The sequence below is a fragment of the Corella eumyota genome, chromosome 1 (assembly GCF_963082875.1).
Source record: "Corella eumyota chromosome 1, kaCorEumy4.1, whole genome shotgun sequence".
Lineage (NCBI taxonomy): Eukaryota > Metazoa > Chordata > Ascidiacea > Phlebobranchia > Corellidae > Corella > Corella eumyota.
Genome location: NC_137490.1, coordinates 2,275,159 through 2,295,435, shown reverse-complemented (window position 1 = coordinate 2,295,435; position 20,277 = coordinate 2,275,159). Strand labels below are relative to the sequence as shown.

Sequence of the window (20,277 nt, the reverse complement as noted above, 5' to 3'; positions counted from 1 at the left end):
TAACTTTTTCGACATAAGCTAAAAATTACTTTACACACAAACTAAATATAATTTTAAACAGAAAACTCTTGTTATTCAAAAGTCTTAAAAATACAAGTTCAAGTCTCCAAACCTTTTGTTTTTTCTTTAAATTCTTCCTCGGATTTATTCCCTTCTTCTTCTTCATCTTGCCACCAATCATCTCCCAAATCATCAGCCATTATTAAAACTTTTATAAAAATTATGAATTTGTATCCTAAAACAACAAAAAATCATATTATAAGAAGCAAACATAAATTTATAAAAAGCAAACAGAACAAATTAATTCTATCTTAAATTTTTTCGAAGTCACAACAGAAAGAAATCCTTAAATTTTAAATCCAACATAATTGATAAAAAAGTTGTATCAGTTCTCTAGAAAAGAATTACATTAGCAAATAGATTTACTTTTTTATATTTTACAACAACAAATCTTGACAATCGAACACAACATAGAAAACTATAAACTTAAAACATAAAATATTAAAAAAAAAACTTAATACACAACTGTTTATATGACAACTTAATCTTGTTTATTTGAGTTTGGATAACAATAAAGTTTAGTTTTAAGTTCTCCTTTTTTAGGAGGTATTTCAGGTATACTTAGATCAGGACTGTACCATTTATGAACACATTGTGAACCTAAAAATGCGGCAAATATCGAAGAACCCATTGTCTTTAAATAAAAATTCCAACTTACACCTACAGGCATTTTAGTTGGGTACAATAAAACAAGATTTTTTAACTTAAAAATCCTTAGGAAATAAACAGTATAAATATTTTAATAAATAAGATGTTTTGATATACAAATTTACAATTTACACAAAAACTAGCAAAACCAATGACCATAAAAATAATTTAAAAATCACAACTCGGATTTTACTGAAGTTTGAGACAGTTTAGTATTTAGGTTTGTTTTTTTCCTCTTTAATTCTTTGTTCGTAAAGTTTTTGAGATTGATTTCTTCGGACAACGTCGTAAAATGTTTCACCTTTACCGGCAGCCGGAACTTTAATCATAAACCACTCGATGGCAGCACCAACACAAAAAAAGAGCGGGGTAAATCTGTAAGGAGATTTGGTCTTGATGGGGTAGAAATGAAGAAATGTTCTGATTAGTTTTCCGATAAATGGGTCTTTCGTCATACCATTCGTAAAAGTTATTTCTATTTTACAATAAAACTATAAGATTGTGCTTGTAACAAATATAACAAAATCTAAACATTATAGTCTAATTGGAAGAAAATCAAAAATTAAATCCTTATCCTTGATGTGGAAAAGTCAAATGCGCGACTTAAACATAGAGTAACATCAGTAACTCCAACCCAGTCTTCTTACTCAAAGGCGCTACAGCATGAGCTCAGTGGGGATTGAACCCACGACCTCATGTGTGGTGTAGCAAGTGTTCTTACCACTACACCAAGCTGCCTTTCAAAGTAAAACTGTAAATATTTACCCATAAAAGAAAAATTATTGTAAAAATATATTTACAAACCTATTTTTCAGTTGTATGATAACATTTGTTTACCAACGAAAACACGTGCTATAGTACCACGTGATGGAAATATAGAAAAAGCACGTGCAAGTTTTAAGTTTAATCTTACTTTTTAAAGCGTTTTTTAAGCATTTCATACTACTTATATTTAAAGCTTAGCACATAAACTTGTTTATTTTCTTGCAATATGTTTTTTAATAAGTTTAAAGTTTAGTATAATGTTCCTAGCTTTAGGTAAATGTATTTTAAAAAACGTAAAAAAATTTAGAAAATAAACGAACATGCTGGATTTGTAATATTAGGTTATTCCCCTGTGTTGAAAATTTATGTACCGGGGATAAATACATAAAGTAACGTTTTGTAGACAATATACTTTATTATTAGTATTTTAAATCTAAAATAAATTCTTAGATAGTTTACATACATATTAAATTTATCCTATTTTTACTTTTAAAAAGATATATTTTAAAAGAAAACTTTTGAACTGTAACTAAACAAAGATTCCTATCACGAATTTGTTCATGCAACAAAATAAATGAACAAGTTTTGTGTAAGAACATATTTTAAAGCTTAAACTTTTATTTTAAATGCGATTTAATTGTTTAAAATGGAAGTAGAGCAAAGTTCTGAAAAACCGGGAACTTCTAAAGAAGCAGGTACGTTTAAAAATATTGAATTATTAGTATTAGTAAAAACATTAGAGATAACAAGATTGTATAAAAACAGAAAAAGAAATTTAAAAAAACAAGTTATGTTAAGTAGAAATGTACAAAAATAAAAACATAACTGGTAATTAAAGGATTAGGGAAGGGGTTTAGTTTATTTACCCCAACCTATTTTATAAAGAAGTTAAATTAACAAAATGTCTGCAGGAGACATCATTTTTAGATTAGTTACTACACAATTTTAAAGTTTGTGTAGTTGTGCATGTGATCCAAATATGTTAAAATGTCTATTGCTTTTTTTACAAACAGGCAACTTATGACTGCCGTAATTATTTATTTTTACTTTTGAACATCGGAAACATTAAAAAAATCATATTTTTTTATAGAGATGAAAGTTGGGGCAGAAGCAAACAGTTCCACTCAGCAAAGCGGAACAGTTAAGGACTCTACAACCTCTAGTGGTAGTGTAAATGTTAAACTACACCCCCTAGTGATCATGAATATTTCCGATCATTGGACAAGGTTGAAGGCGCATGGAAACAAAAATGCATCGGGTGGGATTTTTAATATTTTCTATTTGATCGGTAAAGGCAACCTAAAACTACCTTTAAAGATTGGCAGCATGGTGTAGTGGTCAAAACACTGGAACACTTGGCTTTACTACATGACGTCCAGGGTGTAATTCCTACTGCTCTGGATGCTGTAGCACCCTTGAGTAAGGCACTAGTATAAACTCCTGCTAAGGCAGCACTTAATTAACAGCATAATTACCGGGCAATTACAACCTATATAATATCCCAAACTGCTAAAGGAAACTCAAGACTGGGTTGGGATAACTAATGTTACTCTATGTTTAGGTCGTTAAGTCGACCCTCTCACATTGAGGATAAATAACTATTCCACTCTATTATGTTAAGAAATCTTAAAATACGAATTTTTTTTAACATATACAAATTATGATTTATAATGTATTCTATCAAACTATTTGAAGTGTTCCATTTTTAATATAGTTTACGGAGCATTGATTGGCAAACAAGTTGGAAGAACAATCGAAATAATGAACTCGTTTCAACTTGATTATACAACAGATGGAGATAAAATTACAATTAATTCTGAATATTTTTACATCAAGGAAAGCCAATGTAAGGAAAATGTACAAGTAAAATTGTATTTTTAAAACTTGAAGCACCACAAATTGTATTTTTAAAATGCTCATTGTTAACTAATTTCCATTATTTTATTAGGTATGTGTCATGATTTTTTTAAATTCTTTTATTTTATTTTAGTCAAGCAAGTTTTTGAGAATTTGGAATTTCACGGATGGTATGCAACTGGGGGAAGCCCCACAGAAGCTGATGTGAAAATTCATCAACAGATTTCAGTGTTTGCTGAAAGCCCAATTTTCCTTAAACTCAACCCACAAGCACTTTCAACCGATGTAAGGGGTTTAACTTTTAATTTTTGAAAACTCTTTATTATACCAACATTATATAAACCTTTTTTAAAAATATTATGCTCTTTCCAAATACAAAAAATTTTGTCAAAAAGGTTTGCACGCCTTTTTTATGGGTAAAACCATTACTTAATCATATAAAAATTACTTTATGTTAAGGTTGTGAAGTCAGCCTCCTTAACTTAATAACAAAAAAATCAAAAACAAAAATTTAAAATCTCAAAACAAAAATTCAAAATCTTGAAACATAAATTTAAAATATTTTTTATAAATTTTTTTTACCCGCCAGCTTCCTGTATCAGTGTATGAGTCTGCCATCGATGTATCGGGAAGTGAAGCCATCACCAGATTTATTCCAATATCTTACACACTAGCAACAGAGGAGGCTGAGAGGATTGGAGTTGATCATGTTGCTAGAGTCTCAAACGTGGATTCTAACACAGAGAGCTCAGGTAAAAAAATGTTTAACAAATTGAATTTTTTTCCGGTCATTTTTACACCTACTTTAAGTTCGGTTTGTTGTATAATTTAATGTGCTGTTTAAAGCGTTGCTTCTTTAGATGTGTTCTTAACATATTTTTTAATTATGGATTTATTTTGTCATTTTTTCTTTCCACTACCATAATGTAATATTAATCACATAATTTTCTAGTCTTTTTTATAGGTGCAAAAATTAAATAAAAAGCATTAATAAACCAAGAAAAAAATGTTGCAAAAAACTCGTTACAAATACAACACTATCTAAGCCGTTACATGCTACCTGAATCACACTTAAAAATCCAGTTTACTTTTAATTGAGCAGATTTTATATATATGTTAGGTCCAATTAACCCTTTATTAAATTAAACCCCAATAACAGTAAAACTTTCCTGTATTTACAGCATCAGAACATTTAAACAGCCAACATAACTCGATCTCAATGTTGTTCTCTCGAATTCAACTTATCCTCGATTACATCAAACAAGTTCAAGATGGATCCTTACCACGTGACCACGAGATCCTGAGGTCGATCCACGCCCTCTGCCGACGACTTCCCGTGCTCGGGACCGAGCATCTAACACGCGATCTTCACAACGTAAGTTATGACGTCACTATAGATGTTATTGTTACATCACTATAAATAGTACAGTTATTACGTCACTATAGATGCTATTGTTACATCACTATAAATAGTACAGTTATTACGTCACTATAGATGTTATTGTTACATCACTATAAATAGTACAGTTATTACGTCACTATAGATGTTATTGTTACGTGAATATAAATATTACAGTTAGTACGTCACTATAAATAATGACATCATAAAAAAAATTATTTTTTTTTTAGCAATATAATGACGTCACGCTAATGACGTATCTGGGAGTAATAAGCAAAGGTTCGCAAACAATGAACGAATTTATCTCGAAATTTAATGTTTTATTCGATCGTTCTGGTGCTGGTAGAAGAATGCGCGGTCTTATATTGTGATCGTGACGTCACATGGCCGTTTGTGACGTCATTTGTTGTTAAAACGTTAAATAAAAACGTCTTGGGAGATTTTGTTTCTATTTTCAATTTATTTACGACGACGTTTATTTAACTGTTGTAGCGGTAACGTCAATGACTGTTTAATTTTTATGACGTAATTAGCAGCTATTAATGACGTCACATACTCTAAAAATGCAACATCATAGAACTCGGTTCAAATAAGGTTACAAATACGAAAAACACGTTTTTATATTAAAATTAACAATTTTTTCTGGACTCGCTTTTGTCTGAAAATTATTCGTGTCGACTTTACGGAAATATTAGACTTTAAATTTTTATTTTAATCAAAATAATAAATTAGGTTTTCATGAGTGTCTGGTTTTTGTTTAATTTTTATTATTTTGTTAAAATTCGTGTGAATTAAAATAAAACGTTTTTGAATTCTGTTTTTTTTATGGCGAATAAATTTTTTGCAATCTATAAAAAAAGTGTTTTTTGTCCAACTTTTTAATATTAAAATAGGTTACACTTTAAATAATTTTGTAGTTGTCTTTTTGATACTTGAAAAACTAATGTTTATAATATTAGCTTTATAATATTTTACTAATGTTTATAATATTTTAATGTGGGAATTTAATATAGGAGAATAGTTATGACTATTTTAAATAAGTAGAAATGTGTTAAACGTTACTTTATATCGTGTTTAATTAACTTTGTTATTTAAAAATATTAACCAGACCAATATATAATTTAATTCTTAACGTTTAAAAAAATTCATGATTATTATATATTTAGAATTTATAAAAATAACGATAGAATTTATTTGTACAAGTTACTAGGATAAATCTATATATTCTAATAAAGTTATTAGCAAAATTACTATTATTTTCTATTTTAATTTTAGGCTAAGGTGCCAATAATTTCTAAAAATAAATATTTTGACTAAATTTATCAAATATATAATTGAAATAGTCTAGACTAGGTTATTATATTCAAGCGCACGTTTTTTTAATCACCTGACCAGAAATATCTATAAAAATGACGTTTTTAAGTTATATACTTGCAAAAATTAGCTAGATACGGACAATAGCCTTGCTTAAATTTACCCAAATAAATATGAGTCTACACAGAATTTTGAATTAAAATTTTTTAAGTGGTTATATTTAATACTTACAGTCCAATTAGTGTAATAAACAATATTTTTACATGCCTAAATATGGAATTAACAAGATTTAAAGAGTTACTTAGCATCAAAAATTTAAAAATTTGTCGAAATTTAACCTGTCAGTTTCTTAAGGGCAGATCAAAATATTTAACACTTTCCGGTATAATTATATTCAACAACAATTAAATTTACAACTGAACATAAATTATAAATTAAAGGTATTTTAGTTCAACTGAATATTTAGACAAGTTGTTAAATTTAACTACGGAAGAACTTGCGATAATTAGGCAAAAGTTTTGTGATGTTGTTGACGATACGACCTAGTGTTCGCAGAACATCGAAGATTATTCAAAATTTAGCCAGAATCTTATTTCTTCAAATCCGAGGATAAGTTTAAAAAAGCCGGGTCGAAAAACGCATATTACAACATATATAACAAGTTATATTGGTAATAATATAAGTTTGATAGATAAAAGCATATTATTAGACTTACTAAACCTTACTTATAACAAATTTAGTTACATCAAATATAAGTAAAAAGATGTAACTTAAGATGCTTTGCGCTAATTAGCTTAGTTATTTTTTAGAGGTTTTTTTAAACTTAAGTAAGGGTAAAAAACAATATACATTATCAAGTATGATGAGTTGACAGAAGTTGTTTTGTTTTTTATTATCTTTGTTCGACAAACATAAACAAATATACAAAACATGGTTTTGTTACCCCTTTGGGAAGAGAGTTTATATAGAGTTTATATATCAAAAATGTTCAAGTAAATCATTAGGTAATTTGTGTGTATAATAGTACATTTAAAATACTGAATTTTCTAAGAATCGCAAGGAACAATATTTTGCCTTAACTTAAAGCATATAGATTAACAAATACCAGTTATATTTCTTGCAGTTTATCTGCTTATAAAAATGATAAAATCTAAGAAACGAATTTAAAATTTTGAGAATTATTTATCCTTAGGCTTGTACTTTGATTTTCTCCCATTAGAAATGAGAATAAAATCAGTGTAAAAATGTTTAACACATTAAATGGATAGTTGTGTGATAGTGGTCGGTGATTAGCTAAAGTGCAAGTTTGAATAGCTAAAAAAATAGAAAAATATTTTATTTTTACAAAAAGTTTAGTTTTTTAATATAGATTTGGTTTTGTAATAAATTTTTTGCGCAAAAAAATTAAAAACTAAAATCTTTTTCTAGTAGTTTTTTTTTTATTTAAAAAATTTAGTTTTCGCAAAATTATTTTAAGCTGATTTAAATATTTGACTTTATTTTATATTCTACAGCAAAAGTTTTTGAAATTAGTAAATTTTTTACAATTTTTTTTTAACGTTGAAAACGGAAATGGAAAAATTTTTCAGGTAAAAAAAATTAAAAATTTATTATCAAAATGCCAAATTTTTAGTTATTTTGACATTACGGTAACAATGTTTTTTATGTTTTTAGAAAAAAATTAACAAGTTAGATAAAATAATTTTGTAAATATAAATTCGACTTTACTGGCGCCAAAAATTCAAACTAAAACAAACAAAACCCTAAAACTTATAACCTTTTAGGTCGTTCAAAATTTTGTAAATATCTCAAACTAATATTAAACATTTCGTCCGTAGTGTTTTATATACAAACAAGATAAATATTTAATTTTTAGTTTAACGAAATGTTTATAAATGATCAATTAATACTAACTTTTTGACATGATTTTACTAATATTAAGACTCGAAAATTACCTTTTCTCAATGCTTATAATATTGTAAACCGATTACAAAAATATATTAATCTTAAAAAAATGTACCAAAAAATTAGGAATTTTTTTCGAATATTAACACTTGATTAAAATGATTTTCCACTTAAATATTTAAATTTTTTCTAACGTGTTGGTCTTGGACACAAATATAAATTTTGGAATTTTAACATAACTTCACTGCTTTTTAGATTTTTGTTATTGAGCTTTTTAGTTTGCTTTCAATTAATTAACGCCCAACAACAACGTGAAAATGAAGAAAGTTACAATCTAACTGTTCCAATTACATTTGCAACTGGTAAACATAAACTACAATTTCTGACATTTTTAAAGTATTCCAACCAAGTAAAAATAAAACAATATTTAGAAACCACGCTCTAACCAGTTGTGTAGCGAAACAAACTTTATTACAGATTAAATAAACTTACATTTAAATTAAAAAACTTACTCTAAGACGCCAATATACAATCTTAAAGTTTTTTTTATTTGTTTTATTTTTAGGTCCAGCACCTTTAGTATGCACGAGAGCAATCGAAATACCTCAAATAATACGTAAGTTACTGATCGTATACAAGAACATATTAACCATTTTGTAGCGCCGTGACGTCATATAATAATTTTTTTACAATGAATTCATGAGTTTACCGCGTAATTTACATATAAGCTATTGTAGTGACGTCACACTACATTTTAACGCAATTTACTACGTCACAAACTATATAACATTGACAATGTGATGTCAAAAACAATTACGACGTCATAAATTTTAGAACACGACGAGCCTGATACTCTTGATGAGATGTCGGAACCACATCGGGTATACTGTGATTGGGACGTGGGAAATATTTGCACTACTGAAGAGTTTGAACGACATGGGGGAGGGATTAACATGGGGCAGGTGGGTGTGAATATTAAACTTAAAAAACTCTTTAATGGCGAAAGGGCGCATATAGTTACCACCACGGTTATAACAAATCGTTCAAAAAATCGTAAATTTTGTTAAGCTTTGTCGTATGTATAGATTATATAATTAAAATAGTTTCCATTTTTTCTTTTAGCTTACGTACATTAAACTTAATTAAAAATCGTTTAAAAGAACTCTATAAGTACTGTAAGACACATAAAGATACCAAAACAATCTGGTTAAAGAATCGGTTATACGAGTTGTAAATTTTGCCAAACTGTTTATGTACTTAAAAATAAGTAATTATAATAGTTGCTATATTACGTTAATAATAAAAAGTAACCACGTTATTGGTATTGTTTTAGCCGCTCTATATGGGTAAAGCTACTGCTTGCAATTTTACTTTGTTTAATAGATAATTCAGGTTCTTTATCATTTTTAAACGTATATGCTAAAGATAACCCTTTTGTTCATTGGTAACAAAATTTTTAAGTTTTGTATTTCTTTAACAGGACATGGACATCGACCTTGAGAGTTTCACAATCTTCGCCCACGTCCGACTCAGACCCCGAAACCCCGAGGATAACTGGGGAGGGAGGATAATAAGCAAACGAACCAGCAACAAGAGGGGATGGCAGTTTGTCGTACCAAGTTATTATGGACGTAAGTGTTTGTTGTATAAAGAATATCCTTATATAGAAAGGTTTACTATAGCTTTAACATAGAGGAATTTTCATTGCAACAACCCCATTTTAAAACATTTTAATTGGTATATTATAGACTATGTACTATAATATTTGGACAATAAGTTAACGTATTTATCCTTAATATGTACGACATAGTAGCAGCGAGAATCAAACCTAAGACCTTGGTTTTTCAAAAAACGTAGTATTTAAAGTTTAAAATGCAACGTGTCGCAAAATATTTTCAAACTTGAAAAAAAGTTAAAATTCCTTAAAACTTTAAAGTTTTTTAAAGTTAAATAAACGTTTACTGTCCTAGGTAAGATCTCATTATATACGAACGACAAACCGGGTCACATAACATACGGGGAGAAAACGATGCCAAACTATGAATGGTTTACTGCAGCTATCACAGTGGATAGAGATACTTTTAGGTTGGTTAAATACACGCATGCCTTTGAATTATTATTGAATGATGTGTATGTATAATATAAAATATAAGAATATAATGTTAATTGTGTTAAGCCACCGACAAAAAGGAAATTCAAAATTAATTTTAAGCGTTTTTTATTTCGTAGAATCATGTTTTTATAGTTGTAAAAATATTAATGACAGCCAACTCTTACAAAAAACAATTTATCCATTTAAAAAAAAATTTATAGTTTGATGATTATTATTTATAGTTTGATGAAATATTCTCTTTGTTACTTTTGATACACATTATTTGTACAGATCAGAAGGTTTGGCAATAGTTCAAGCTTATTACAACGGAATACCTGATGGCTCACCTTATATACTTCAAATGGAAGGGACTTTATCTACTGATGCACCAGTAACATTAGGTAAGTTAAAAGACTGGTGTATTTAGTGTTATAGGATTGAATTTTATGTAGAAGATTTATTGAAAAAAAACGGAGTTTAATGATAAACATATCAGGTTTTCGAATTGTATTTAAATAGTTAAAATACTTTTAAAATTTTACTAAAATCGCAAAAAGTGCAGAATATAAGATTTTATACAGCTGTTGCTTTACCGTTTAGTTAATTAAACTAAAATAATTTAGGTTAGCCGACTTAACATTAAAAATTTTAAGCATTTGAAAATTTTATTCTTAAACATTTCCTTTAGCGCTTTACAATTACATTTAACTTCCACAAAATCAAGTTAAAAACAAAATTAACAAACCGACAAAATCATAACTTACTTAAGTGCTAACCTCAATCAACCACTTAACCTCAGTTGTTGTAATTATCCGATTACTGATTTAAATATTTCTTAAATTACAACTTATGCTAAAACAGGTGTGTTAAAATTGTTGGTTTTAAGGTTAAGAGCTCGGTGTTTTAAATTTGAACATTTCCTATTTACACTTCCTGATATTTTTTTAGGTTTTGTAAAAATTTTGATGATTTCATGTTTTAATTTCGTGTTAAAAAATTGTATTGTGTTAAGAAACCCCGGGCGCTAATTAAACGTAATCTGGATTTATGTTACTCGTTTTAAACCTAATAAAGTAAAAAGCTTTTTATTCACTGACTAAATAACTAAAACTAAAATAAATGGCAAAAGCAAAATTAGGAAAAAATTTAAACCTGTTTTTTTAGAAAGAAAATTATATTTTATTTGGTAGGGGTGTAATAATGTGACATGTTTTAGCTATCCGTGAACGCCGGGCTCAAAGGCGAATAGTATGGCATTGGTGCGACTCAAACCAGAAACCTATGGCTCGCAGTCCGATGCCATTACCGGTATACCACACTACTGGACTAAACAATAATTATTGTTTTAAGGAAATTGGATTTACGAAGACAACACCTACCACCAAGGGCGCAAGGACTGGAGGAGCGCTAACCGCAAACGACATTTTCACCAATTTTTCGGCGACGTCCGGGATCTGAGTATTTGGAAAGAAAAACTCTCAGCTGATAATATTGCAACTTATTCTGAAGAAGTTGTGTTTAAAAACGGTAAGTTCGATTCAAAGACCTTTATTTTGTTCAATAATATGTTAATTGAATCAATATAGAGATGTAAAGTTATAAGAAACCTTTTACAAATTTGATTGTTGAAATTTTTTAAGACTTATTTTTATCAAGTTTAGATTTTAAACTATTTTACACTGCCATGTCATTCACGAGGTGGATTTTATCCCTTAAATGTCAAAACATTTAACGAACAAGAAATACGGGTTTAAGATATCTTTGCTTTTAAAATCTTATCAAGATTATCTCATTTTATTTAAGCTTTTGCTTTTTTATAAATAGGTTTACAATATTATCTTAACAATAAAACCTTGTTCCAAAAGACCAACAAAGTATAGTTAAAAAATCCATTAAATCATGGTTTAAAAGGGCCAACAGAACATGGTTTAAAAACTAACAAAATTCGGTTAAAAAAGACCGGTAAAACATTGTTTTAAATGATTAACAAAGTATATTGATTTTAAAAAACAAAAACTATCAAAAGGTGGTTTAAAAACCAGAAAGTTATGGTTCAAAAGACCAACAAAATATGATTTAAAACACCAATAAAACATGGTTTAAAAGACCAACAAAGCACTGTTTAAATGACCAACAAAAAATAAACCAGAACATGGTTTAAAAAGACCAACAAAGTTCAAGAGGCCAGCAACACATGGATTTAAAGAACCAATAAAATGGTGTTTAAAAAGAGAAAACACCAAGCATGAACAGGTTTCCAATAATTTTATTAAATTTTTGTCAGGAATGCTCCCAACTTGTCAACCAGGTTGGAGACCACTTGGTTGCAAATGTTACCGACTATTCCCTACACCGCTCCACTACGACACCGCGTGGCGGAAATGTCAAGAAGAGGAAGGCCGCTTGGTGGTGGTCGACACCCAGGAGGTTCAGGATTTTGTTTGGGGTTTAGTTGTAACGTCGTCAGATCTTGATTTTTGGATTGGTAGGAAGATTTTGTATTATTTTTAAAGATTTTTAAACCTTTTAAAGATATATGGAATTTAATAGAAGCTTAAAAAAAGTTGTTTTCCCTTTTTTAAGAATCAATAAACATATTTCCTAAACATAATCCTTCATAAACTGAACATCTAGCCTATAAAATTTTACTAATTTTTGCAGGATTAAATGACAGTCTTAGTGAAAATGTATGGAGATTTTCGAACGGTTATAACTTGAATTATTTTATTGGGCAATGGAATAATTTTCCAAACAGGTAAAATATTAAAATTCATCATCCAACAATTAAAATTAATAAAGCATTCAAATATACTTCTATTACCAATGAAAAGAAATGTAAAAACTAAAGATTTACAGTACATTTATTTTTATAACTTCTTATGGAAAGGGCAACACCAACATAAAAATTTACCTAACCCAAAAATTTCTAATATTCATAAAATCTAAATTTTTGGTTTTATTAAAATATTAATTGATCAAAAAAATTAATGTTTTTAACTTTATCCTCAATTTAATTTAAAGATTTCCTGATAAAGAATACAAGACCGATGACTGTGCCGAGATTAAGAAAATTTTGGCGGGAAAATGGAACGACGCGAATTGCAACAAATTTAATCCTTTCATTTGCGAACGAGGCCCGCGAATTTGCTAGATATGACGTCATCAACTTGTGACGTCATCGTATTTATTTGCTTTAAACATGTTTTGTTGTTCCTAGTACCATTTAATTTCTTTGTGTTTTTGTAACTTTTAACAGAATTGTTAAACTTGTAAAATGTATAAATAAAATTGCCTCTAAGAAATTGTAGTTTAAAATAGCACGAAGTTTTTATAAATGTTATAGAAAATTCGGGTTTGATATTTTGTTTACTCCATATATAATAAGTTTTTTACTTACATTTTACGACTTGTCGCCGACCTTGCATTTTTTAATTCTTCTTTCTTTTCAAGTAACCTGAAGTAATAATGTGTATAAAAAATGCTTTAAATTTAAATATATTGAATATAAATAATAATTAAATTTTATATATTTAAAAGGCCTATAATATAAACACACACACTCAAATATACACATTTTCCACTAAGCTTTATTATATATAAAAGTTTTTATATAAATTTGTGATAGCGTTGGACGGCAAGCCGAAAGGTTTCAAGTTTAAGTCGCAGTAATGACAAACTTTTTTGCCAGCATTTACAGATAACTTAAACACGTCACAACAGCACATTGTTACTCCCAACAGAAATTATAACATTAATCACTTTAGGATGTATATAGAAAAGGAATTTTTATCGGCATATAACTAACAATGAAATGGCTATTTTCAGTATATAGGCTCGGTTTACCTAAACCTCAGATTTGACCCAATTAAGTCACTATCCCATCTCGTAAATTTATCAAATTAACAACCTTTTCCTGTAATAAGATACTGCATGGATTTCAGCTAATTTCAGTTTCTAATGGAATTCGGTTAAAATTCAAAGAATTTGCTTAATAGAAAAATAAAACAATTAAATATCATGATAATTAAATTTGACTTTTTTAGCTTTATTTTTGATTATTTTAGTTCCAGTTTTTTATTATACCAAGTATTATTAAAATAGAATTATTGAATTACAAACGAATTCAGGTAAAAATAATAATGTGGTTTTAAAACATAATTCTATGAACTGTACCCTTTAAAATGCCAAAACATTTAACATTTTTTTAAATTGCAATCTTTAGAAATTAAGTCTTAAAAAACAAATTATACAAAAAAAGTTGTTACTATTTTGTATATATATTTAACAACGTCATTTTTTAACCACCCTTTTTAATTTAACAATCTCACGCCAATGAGCATTTAAATTGAATGAACGACTATTTAATGTCCCGCAATTTGGTGTTTAATCAATGAGCATATGATATATTTGCTTATAAATATTATACACAATTACACATAGGCGTCTACATATAAAAAGGTTGTAAAACTCATACAAAGTAATTTTAAAAATTGCAAATATTTTGTTTTATTGATATATATAAATCAATAGTGTGATGTCATTGCATTGTAGTTACAATGACGTCATTTAAAACAATTATTGTGGCGTCATTTAACGTAAGATTTAAGTGTAAAACCTATATCTACGATGGTTACATAAAATTAACCTAAAATCGCGAAACGGATTTTTTCGCAAAATTAGAACACCCGGACTGGGTGCCTATGGTATATAGAATATAATAGCAAAAGGATGGCTTGCTCGAATAGATCATTCTTTTTCCTGTGCCCTTGCTTTACGAAGCAGAGGAAATATGTGACAGCTCGAATTATGAGCACAAGCAATCGTGTTTATATTAGACATTTAACTAGGTAGGGTTATATATCAAGCAAGGTAAAAGCATTTTTTGAATAAAGATATTTTAAATTTAATAAGTCTTGTGGTTGGGTATATAATGTTACAGTTTTAAGTATGTGAAAGAATAGAAAAGGTGGTATATTATATTAGCATGGAAAATGATTTATTTTTTGAATGGTTAATTCGAAAGTGTGGTTTAATTTTAGAATTTTACTAATTTTTAGGTTCGTTTGTAGATAGAAAAATAAAGTGCAAAAAAATTTATTAAATCTGTATAAAATTTAAGTTACACATTCCGTTAGAAAGGTTGTTTAGATTTAAAAGTAAGTGTTTTAAAAAAAGTGTTTGCCAATGTTTAATAAGAACATATATATTATATGCATAAATTGATTCGATTATTAAATGTTATCAACCCATTATTAGATCTACAGTAAATATAAAGTTATGGTTTATAAAAAGTTAAAAGTATTAATATGCTTAAAAAAAATTGATAGTTATAAAACGTTTTATAAGGACCGTAAAAATATAATTATTTTTAAAAAAATACCAATTAATTTGGTAATTTAAAATTGGGGTAAATTTATCTAAAAAAAATTATTTGAACCCAAAATCGTACTTTGCACCTTCACATAAAAAGCACTATCTATAATTTGTCAATATTAACATATTACGCAATAATAATTAATAAGAGTGATCATTCAACTATTGTAATAAGAGTTAACTAGGGTAATTTGATATTGAATTAGCATTTTAATAATTATGGATTTGCATATAGGTTCAATTTTTAAATATTTAAAAAGATCTTCATTCCAAAAAAATTTCCAATTTAACAAACGCCCATATAGTTTTTTGCGTGACGTCATAATAAAATGAATAGATAAAATTTAAACAATCAGCTTTTATGGAATTTCCGTGTTATTTAATTGTGACATCATAGAAGGAAGGAAATAAGAATAGAAAGTACTGTTTGTTATATTAAAAAAATTTCTATCTGCTGTGAGTAATTTATATTAAACAAAATAAGTTTTCAATAGGTAGGCCCAGCCAATAAAAAGTTAATAAAATAGAAAAATAATTAATAAATACGTTTTTTAATAAAAATAATTAATAAATACGTTTTTTAATAAAAATAATTAATAAATATGTTTTTTTTTTTGCTATTTTAAAATAGTATAAATTATAAATTACTATATTTTAAAAATGTATAAATGTTAGATTATTAGTTATTTAAAATTATGCAATATCGAATAGTAAAAAGGTTATGATTTCATGTTTTTTGACATCTGTCAGTGGGCAGTAGAGAAAACAAAATAAACTAATACTAGGTTAAAAAAGGGAAAATGCACTTTTCCTATTGCTAGTTAATTACTACGTTTTACTTTTTGTGTAAACAAATACTTAATTTTGTTTTATTTTTAATTTTTTAATTTTTTGTATTAATTTTTAATTTTTTTGTTATTTCAAGAGAACGGGGTACAAAATAACTTTTTGGTAATATGTAAAATGTTTAAATTAAAAGTGTTTTATGTTAGCAATGTATTAATAAGGTTAAAAATCCTAATATATTTTAAAGTACAACAAAAATAATACAAATCAAATATATAAAATAAGTTATTATCTTATTATCAAAAAGTTTTGACTGAGAAGACGTTTGGCCGAAAATCTTATGCCATACAACAACAATTAACAAAAATACATATTTTGTAACTTAACCTTCTACCCTTACCCCCCTCGGGAAAATATCCTTAAATTTAAGTGGAAAACTGGACAGAACTTTGGTAAAATGTCGTTTCCAAAAAAAATTTTTTTCGGTAATATAAGCGAATACCATAAAAATACAAAGGTTCTACTAAAAAAAATTATAATAACAATTAGGGCATGCTTTAAATTTTACTGTATGGGCTTTTTGATGGTATAATTTTTATTTAATGGTACTAACTACTAGCATGTTAAATCTATTTTTTTTATTTTGTTTTTTTGCGCATTGATAAAAGTAAAAAATGAATACGATATACAATTAATATTACAACAATGCGACGGGAAAAAATGAAAAAATCAATTTAATGAAAACATTAAATTGATTTTGTCATTTTTTCCGTCGTCTAATGTAATAACTATCCGCCATTTTAAATGAAACAAAAGTCTTACTCAACTTAATAGGCGAAAGGTCAAAAAGTTAATGGTTATATAAGTTTTGTACTTTTTTTAGTTTTATTAAAGAAATAATATATTTAAAGTTAAAATTTATAATTATTTTAAATTATCATAAATTTATTTTAACCAAAAATATTTTTAAAATTTCATTTTGTAAAAGTAGATCCAAACCGCGTTTTAAAGAACTCAAAACCTTTGTTGTAAGGTTTATCTTTACCGTACACGTATATACGGAAATGACGTCACAAAAATTTACGCGTCACAACTTCCGTTCATGCCATGGCGTGATCACACTTAAATCATAACAACTGCTCTGTCTGTTATTCCAAACAGCACGATTTCAAGTAACACAAACACTGGCTTTGTTACGTCACAACACGTCGGATTGTTGCCAAAACAAAGGTTTGTTTGTTGTGGTTTTGATGAACTCAATGCAAAGGAATTTGCAGTAATTTTTCGTGGCCTAAACTGTTTATTACGTCACTGTATTTGTTTATATATTTTACTTTGGGATTTTTCTTTACATTTAGGAAGGTGAGCAAGCAATTTGCTATCTCTACTGCACATGCGCGATAAAGTACATTTAGTTAAATCTCATTTTTTAAGTCCTCCAAAAATTATTTAAAAAATAAATTAACAACTAAATTTTACAAAAATTCTTGGCAAAGTGTATTTTAAAATAATAATCACAAGAATATGCTTTACAACCTTTTAAAATTACAAATATAATTTTTTTGCAGATACTAAAATGAATTTACCAAATATTTTACATAAAAAACAAATTTACAAAATTCCCCAAAAAAATGTTTTTTTTTTAATTTTAAACACACTCAAAACGTTAAAATTCCAAACAAATTTTGTGATTTTTTCTTTCAAATTCCAAAGCACAATTAAAACCTAAATATTTTTAACAATTGATGTCGTAATTTTTTTTAAATTTTGAAACTCCATTAAAGCTTTAAAATTGAAATCCAATGTCGTAATTTTTTTTTAAATTCCAAAACACCATTAAAAGCTTTAAAATTCCAATTAAATTATGTAATGTTTCTTTTAAATTAAATAACACACTGAAAGCTTTAAAATTCCAATCAAATTTTGTAAATGTTTCTTTTAAATTTAAAATCACAATTAAAACCTAAATATTGCCATCAAATGTCGTAATTTTTTTTTTAAATTCCAAAACACCATTAAAAGCTTTAAAATTCCAATTAAATTATGTAATGTTTCTTTTAAATTAAATAACACACTAAAAGCTTCAAAATTTCAATCAAATTTTGTAATTTTTCTTTAAATTCCAAAGCACAATTAAAACCTAAATATTGCCAACAAATGTCTTAAAAGATTTAAAATTTTAATTAAATTTTGTAAATGTTTCATTTAAATTTCAAAACGTACTTAACACTTCAAATTTGTAATTTTTTTTTTAAATTTAAAACACACCCACAACTTTAAAATCCCAATCAAATTTCCAATTTTTAACATCTAATAGAAAAACAAGGGAAACCTATTTACAAATATTTTAATTAAACTAAATAGGCAAAGGATGCAATAAATTTTGAATACGTTTTTCCAAGAACAATGATATTGAAACTGTGAACCAAATACATTTAGAACACAGTTTAGCTTTAATATATAAAACCAATTTTAAAGCACAAGTTGGTTTAAGGCATTATAACATGAATATTTAAGATATATTATAGTATGACTAAAAAAAATAATTAAACCCTAAAAAAATGCAAATTTAAATATTTTTTGAATTACTAATATTCAGATTTCTAAACCGTATACTAAATACTAATTTTGTTAAAAGCTATTTGTTTAACATAATTTTAATTAAGTCAGCATTATGATACAGTTAATTAGGATTTAATTGTGCAAGCCCATAAATAGAGTCGTTTGTATTACAACAAAAAATATGTTATTGTAAGCTGAGTATGGATATTGTATAATTTCGTAGTTACAATATTATTATTTCGTCATTGTAATAATCCCCCACGCATATAGTTTTAGTTTCATGTTTTTTAAATGGTGACATAAATCCGTTTCGTATTTTGTTAACCTTAATTCATAAGTTTATGTTTTAATTAACAACATACGACAATAAGTTGACCTGTTTAAAACAACTATATGGTGCTTTAGTAAAGTATGGTAATTCAATTTTTGTTGAAATTTGTAATTAATTTTCCTAGTTCACCCTACGTAAAAAATTGTTGGTTTGTTTGTAATTTTGCACACGTTATTACATCATATTCATATTGTTATGACGTCAATGTTACATAAAGCCTAGCTTTTAAACAACTAAATAATATAGTGATTAATATTGGTTTAAACGCTATATAAAACATAAATTATATTCATAAAAATGGGCAAAAATTCAGTTTTTAAACTAGATTTTTAGAGTTATTAAATATTTTAGAAAAAGAATTTTAAAATTGATTACATAATTCTGGAAAAAATTTCAATTATGTAAATTGCTAAAATTTTTTATTTTGTATATATAAAGTTAATTAATAAATTTCCAGATAAAAAATCCCCAAACTTATGTAAGCTATAATATAAGAGAAGAAAGTTATATGATGTACACAAACATGGTATTTGTTTAATGTTAAAAACATAAGAATAGATAAAGGAAACTGGACAGTTAAATAAGGAAGCTAAAAACCCTTTCTAACAGGCGTTAATGATAAATTAAAAGTACTACAAAGAGTTTTAGGGCTTAAAAGATTATTTTATTATCATTTGAATTAACTAGAAAGTATGTATCAAATTTTTAAAGTTCATTTTTAATATTATATCGTATTTTATGTAGAAACAGTATACAGAAACAAAAGTTTTTTTAGATTTTTTTTTAATTTGAAACTGACCTTTTTTTTTCAAAGTGCGCTAAATTTTATTTTATCCTAAACCAACAGGCTCCGCCATTTGAAACATAAACATTGCACAAGCAAAACTGTGGTGACGTCACCGCTGATTAATTGCACACACACAGAATATGTTGTTGTTTAATGCTCATACGCGGAAGCAAATTTCCCGGTTTAGAAGCCGGGCTAAATCTTAAGCCAGATAGGATAGGAAAAAGGCTGAGGGACAATCCATCACTTACACGCTATAAAACTAGTCATCATGTGTCAAAGTTAGCATAGTTAAAGTATTAGTATATGTGTTTAAAACGCGTACAAGAAAATATATTGAAACTGTATGTATTCGGATAGCTGTAAGTGGTCTAACTAACGTTTCGTGTATAAAATCG

The 20,277-nt window shown here is 27.1% G+C and overlaps 3 protein-coding genes across 3 annotated transcripts in view; 2 read left to right on the top strand and 1 right to left on the bottom strand.

Annotated features, from left to right (window-relative positions):
- The window catches only part of LOC145763474 (protein CMSS1-like), a 35,567-nt gene extending 35,336 nt beyond the window's left edge, over positions 1–231 (bottom strand). Inside the window, exon 1 of the mRNA XM_082574927.1 lies at positions 113–231. Within this exon, the coding sequence (XP_082431053.1) occupies positions 113–200 (88 nt within the window). The 5' untranslated portion in view covers positions 201–231. The remainder of the gene's footprint in view (positions 1–112) is intronic.
- Positions 232–2,036: 1,805 nt separating this feature from the next.
- LOC145752447 (COP9 signalosome complex subunit 6-like) lies at positions 2,037–5,578 on the top strand. The gene is made up of 7 exons (XM_082568739.1): positions 2,037–2,168; positions 2,564–2,731; positions 3,188–3,319; positions 3,464–3,615; positions 3,920–4,082; positions 4,512–4,705; positions 4,960–5,578. The coding sequence occupies exons 1-7, from the start codon at positions 2,120–2,122 to the stop codon at positions 5,098–5,100; spliced, it is 999 nt and encodes a 332-aa protein (XP_082424865.1). The 5' UTR covers positions 2,037–2,119; the 3' UTR covers positions 5,101–5,578.
- A 2,037-nt stretch (positions 5,579–7,615) lies between these two features.
- LOC145763996 (uncharacterized) lies at positions 7,616–13,319 on the top strand. Its single transcript, XM_082575553.1, has 11 exons — positions 7,616–7,632; positions 8,204–8,310; positions 8,514–8,564; positions 8,783–8,910; positions 9,429–9,579; positions 9,919–10,033; positions 10,332–10,441; positions 11,391–11,567; positions 12,325–12,525; positions 12,702–12,795; positions 13,062–13,319. Exons 1-11 carry the CDS (start codon positions 7,616–7,618, stop codon positions 13,189–13,191), a joined length of 1,281 nt encoding a protein of 426 aa, XP_082431679.1. The 3' UTR covers positions 13,192–13,319.
- Positions 13,320–20,277: the final 6,958 nt, after the last annotated feature.

What these genes read in the sequence shown, in the direction of transcription:
- LOC145763996 (XM_082575553.1), top strand. An exon ending in CGAAATACCTCAAATAATAC is followed by an intron (nt 8,565 to 8,782) that starts GTAAGTTACTGA and finishes CATAAATTTTAG; the next exon opens with AACACGACGAGCCTGATACT. An exon ending in AGAAGTTGTGTTTAAAAACG is followed by an intron (nt 11,568 to 12,324) that starts GTAAGTTCGATT and finishes AATTTTTGTCAG; the next exon opens with GAATGCTCCCAACTTGTCAA.
- LOC145752447 (XM_082568739.1), top strand. Translation starts at nt 2,120, where the DNA reads ATGGAAGTAGAGCAAAGTTCTGAAAAACCGGGAACTTCTAAAGAAGCA. An exon ending in CACAAGCACTTTCAACCGAT is followed by an intron (nt 3,616 to 3,919) that starts GTAAGGGGTTTA and finishes TTTACCCGCCAG; the next exon opens with CTTCCTGTATCAGTGTATGA. An exon ending in TAACACGCGATCTTCACAAC is followed by an intron (nt 4,706 to 4,959) that starts GTAAGTTATGAC and finishes TTTTTTTTTTAG; the next exon opens with CAATATAATGACGTCACGCT.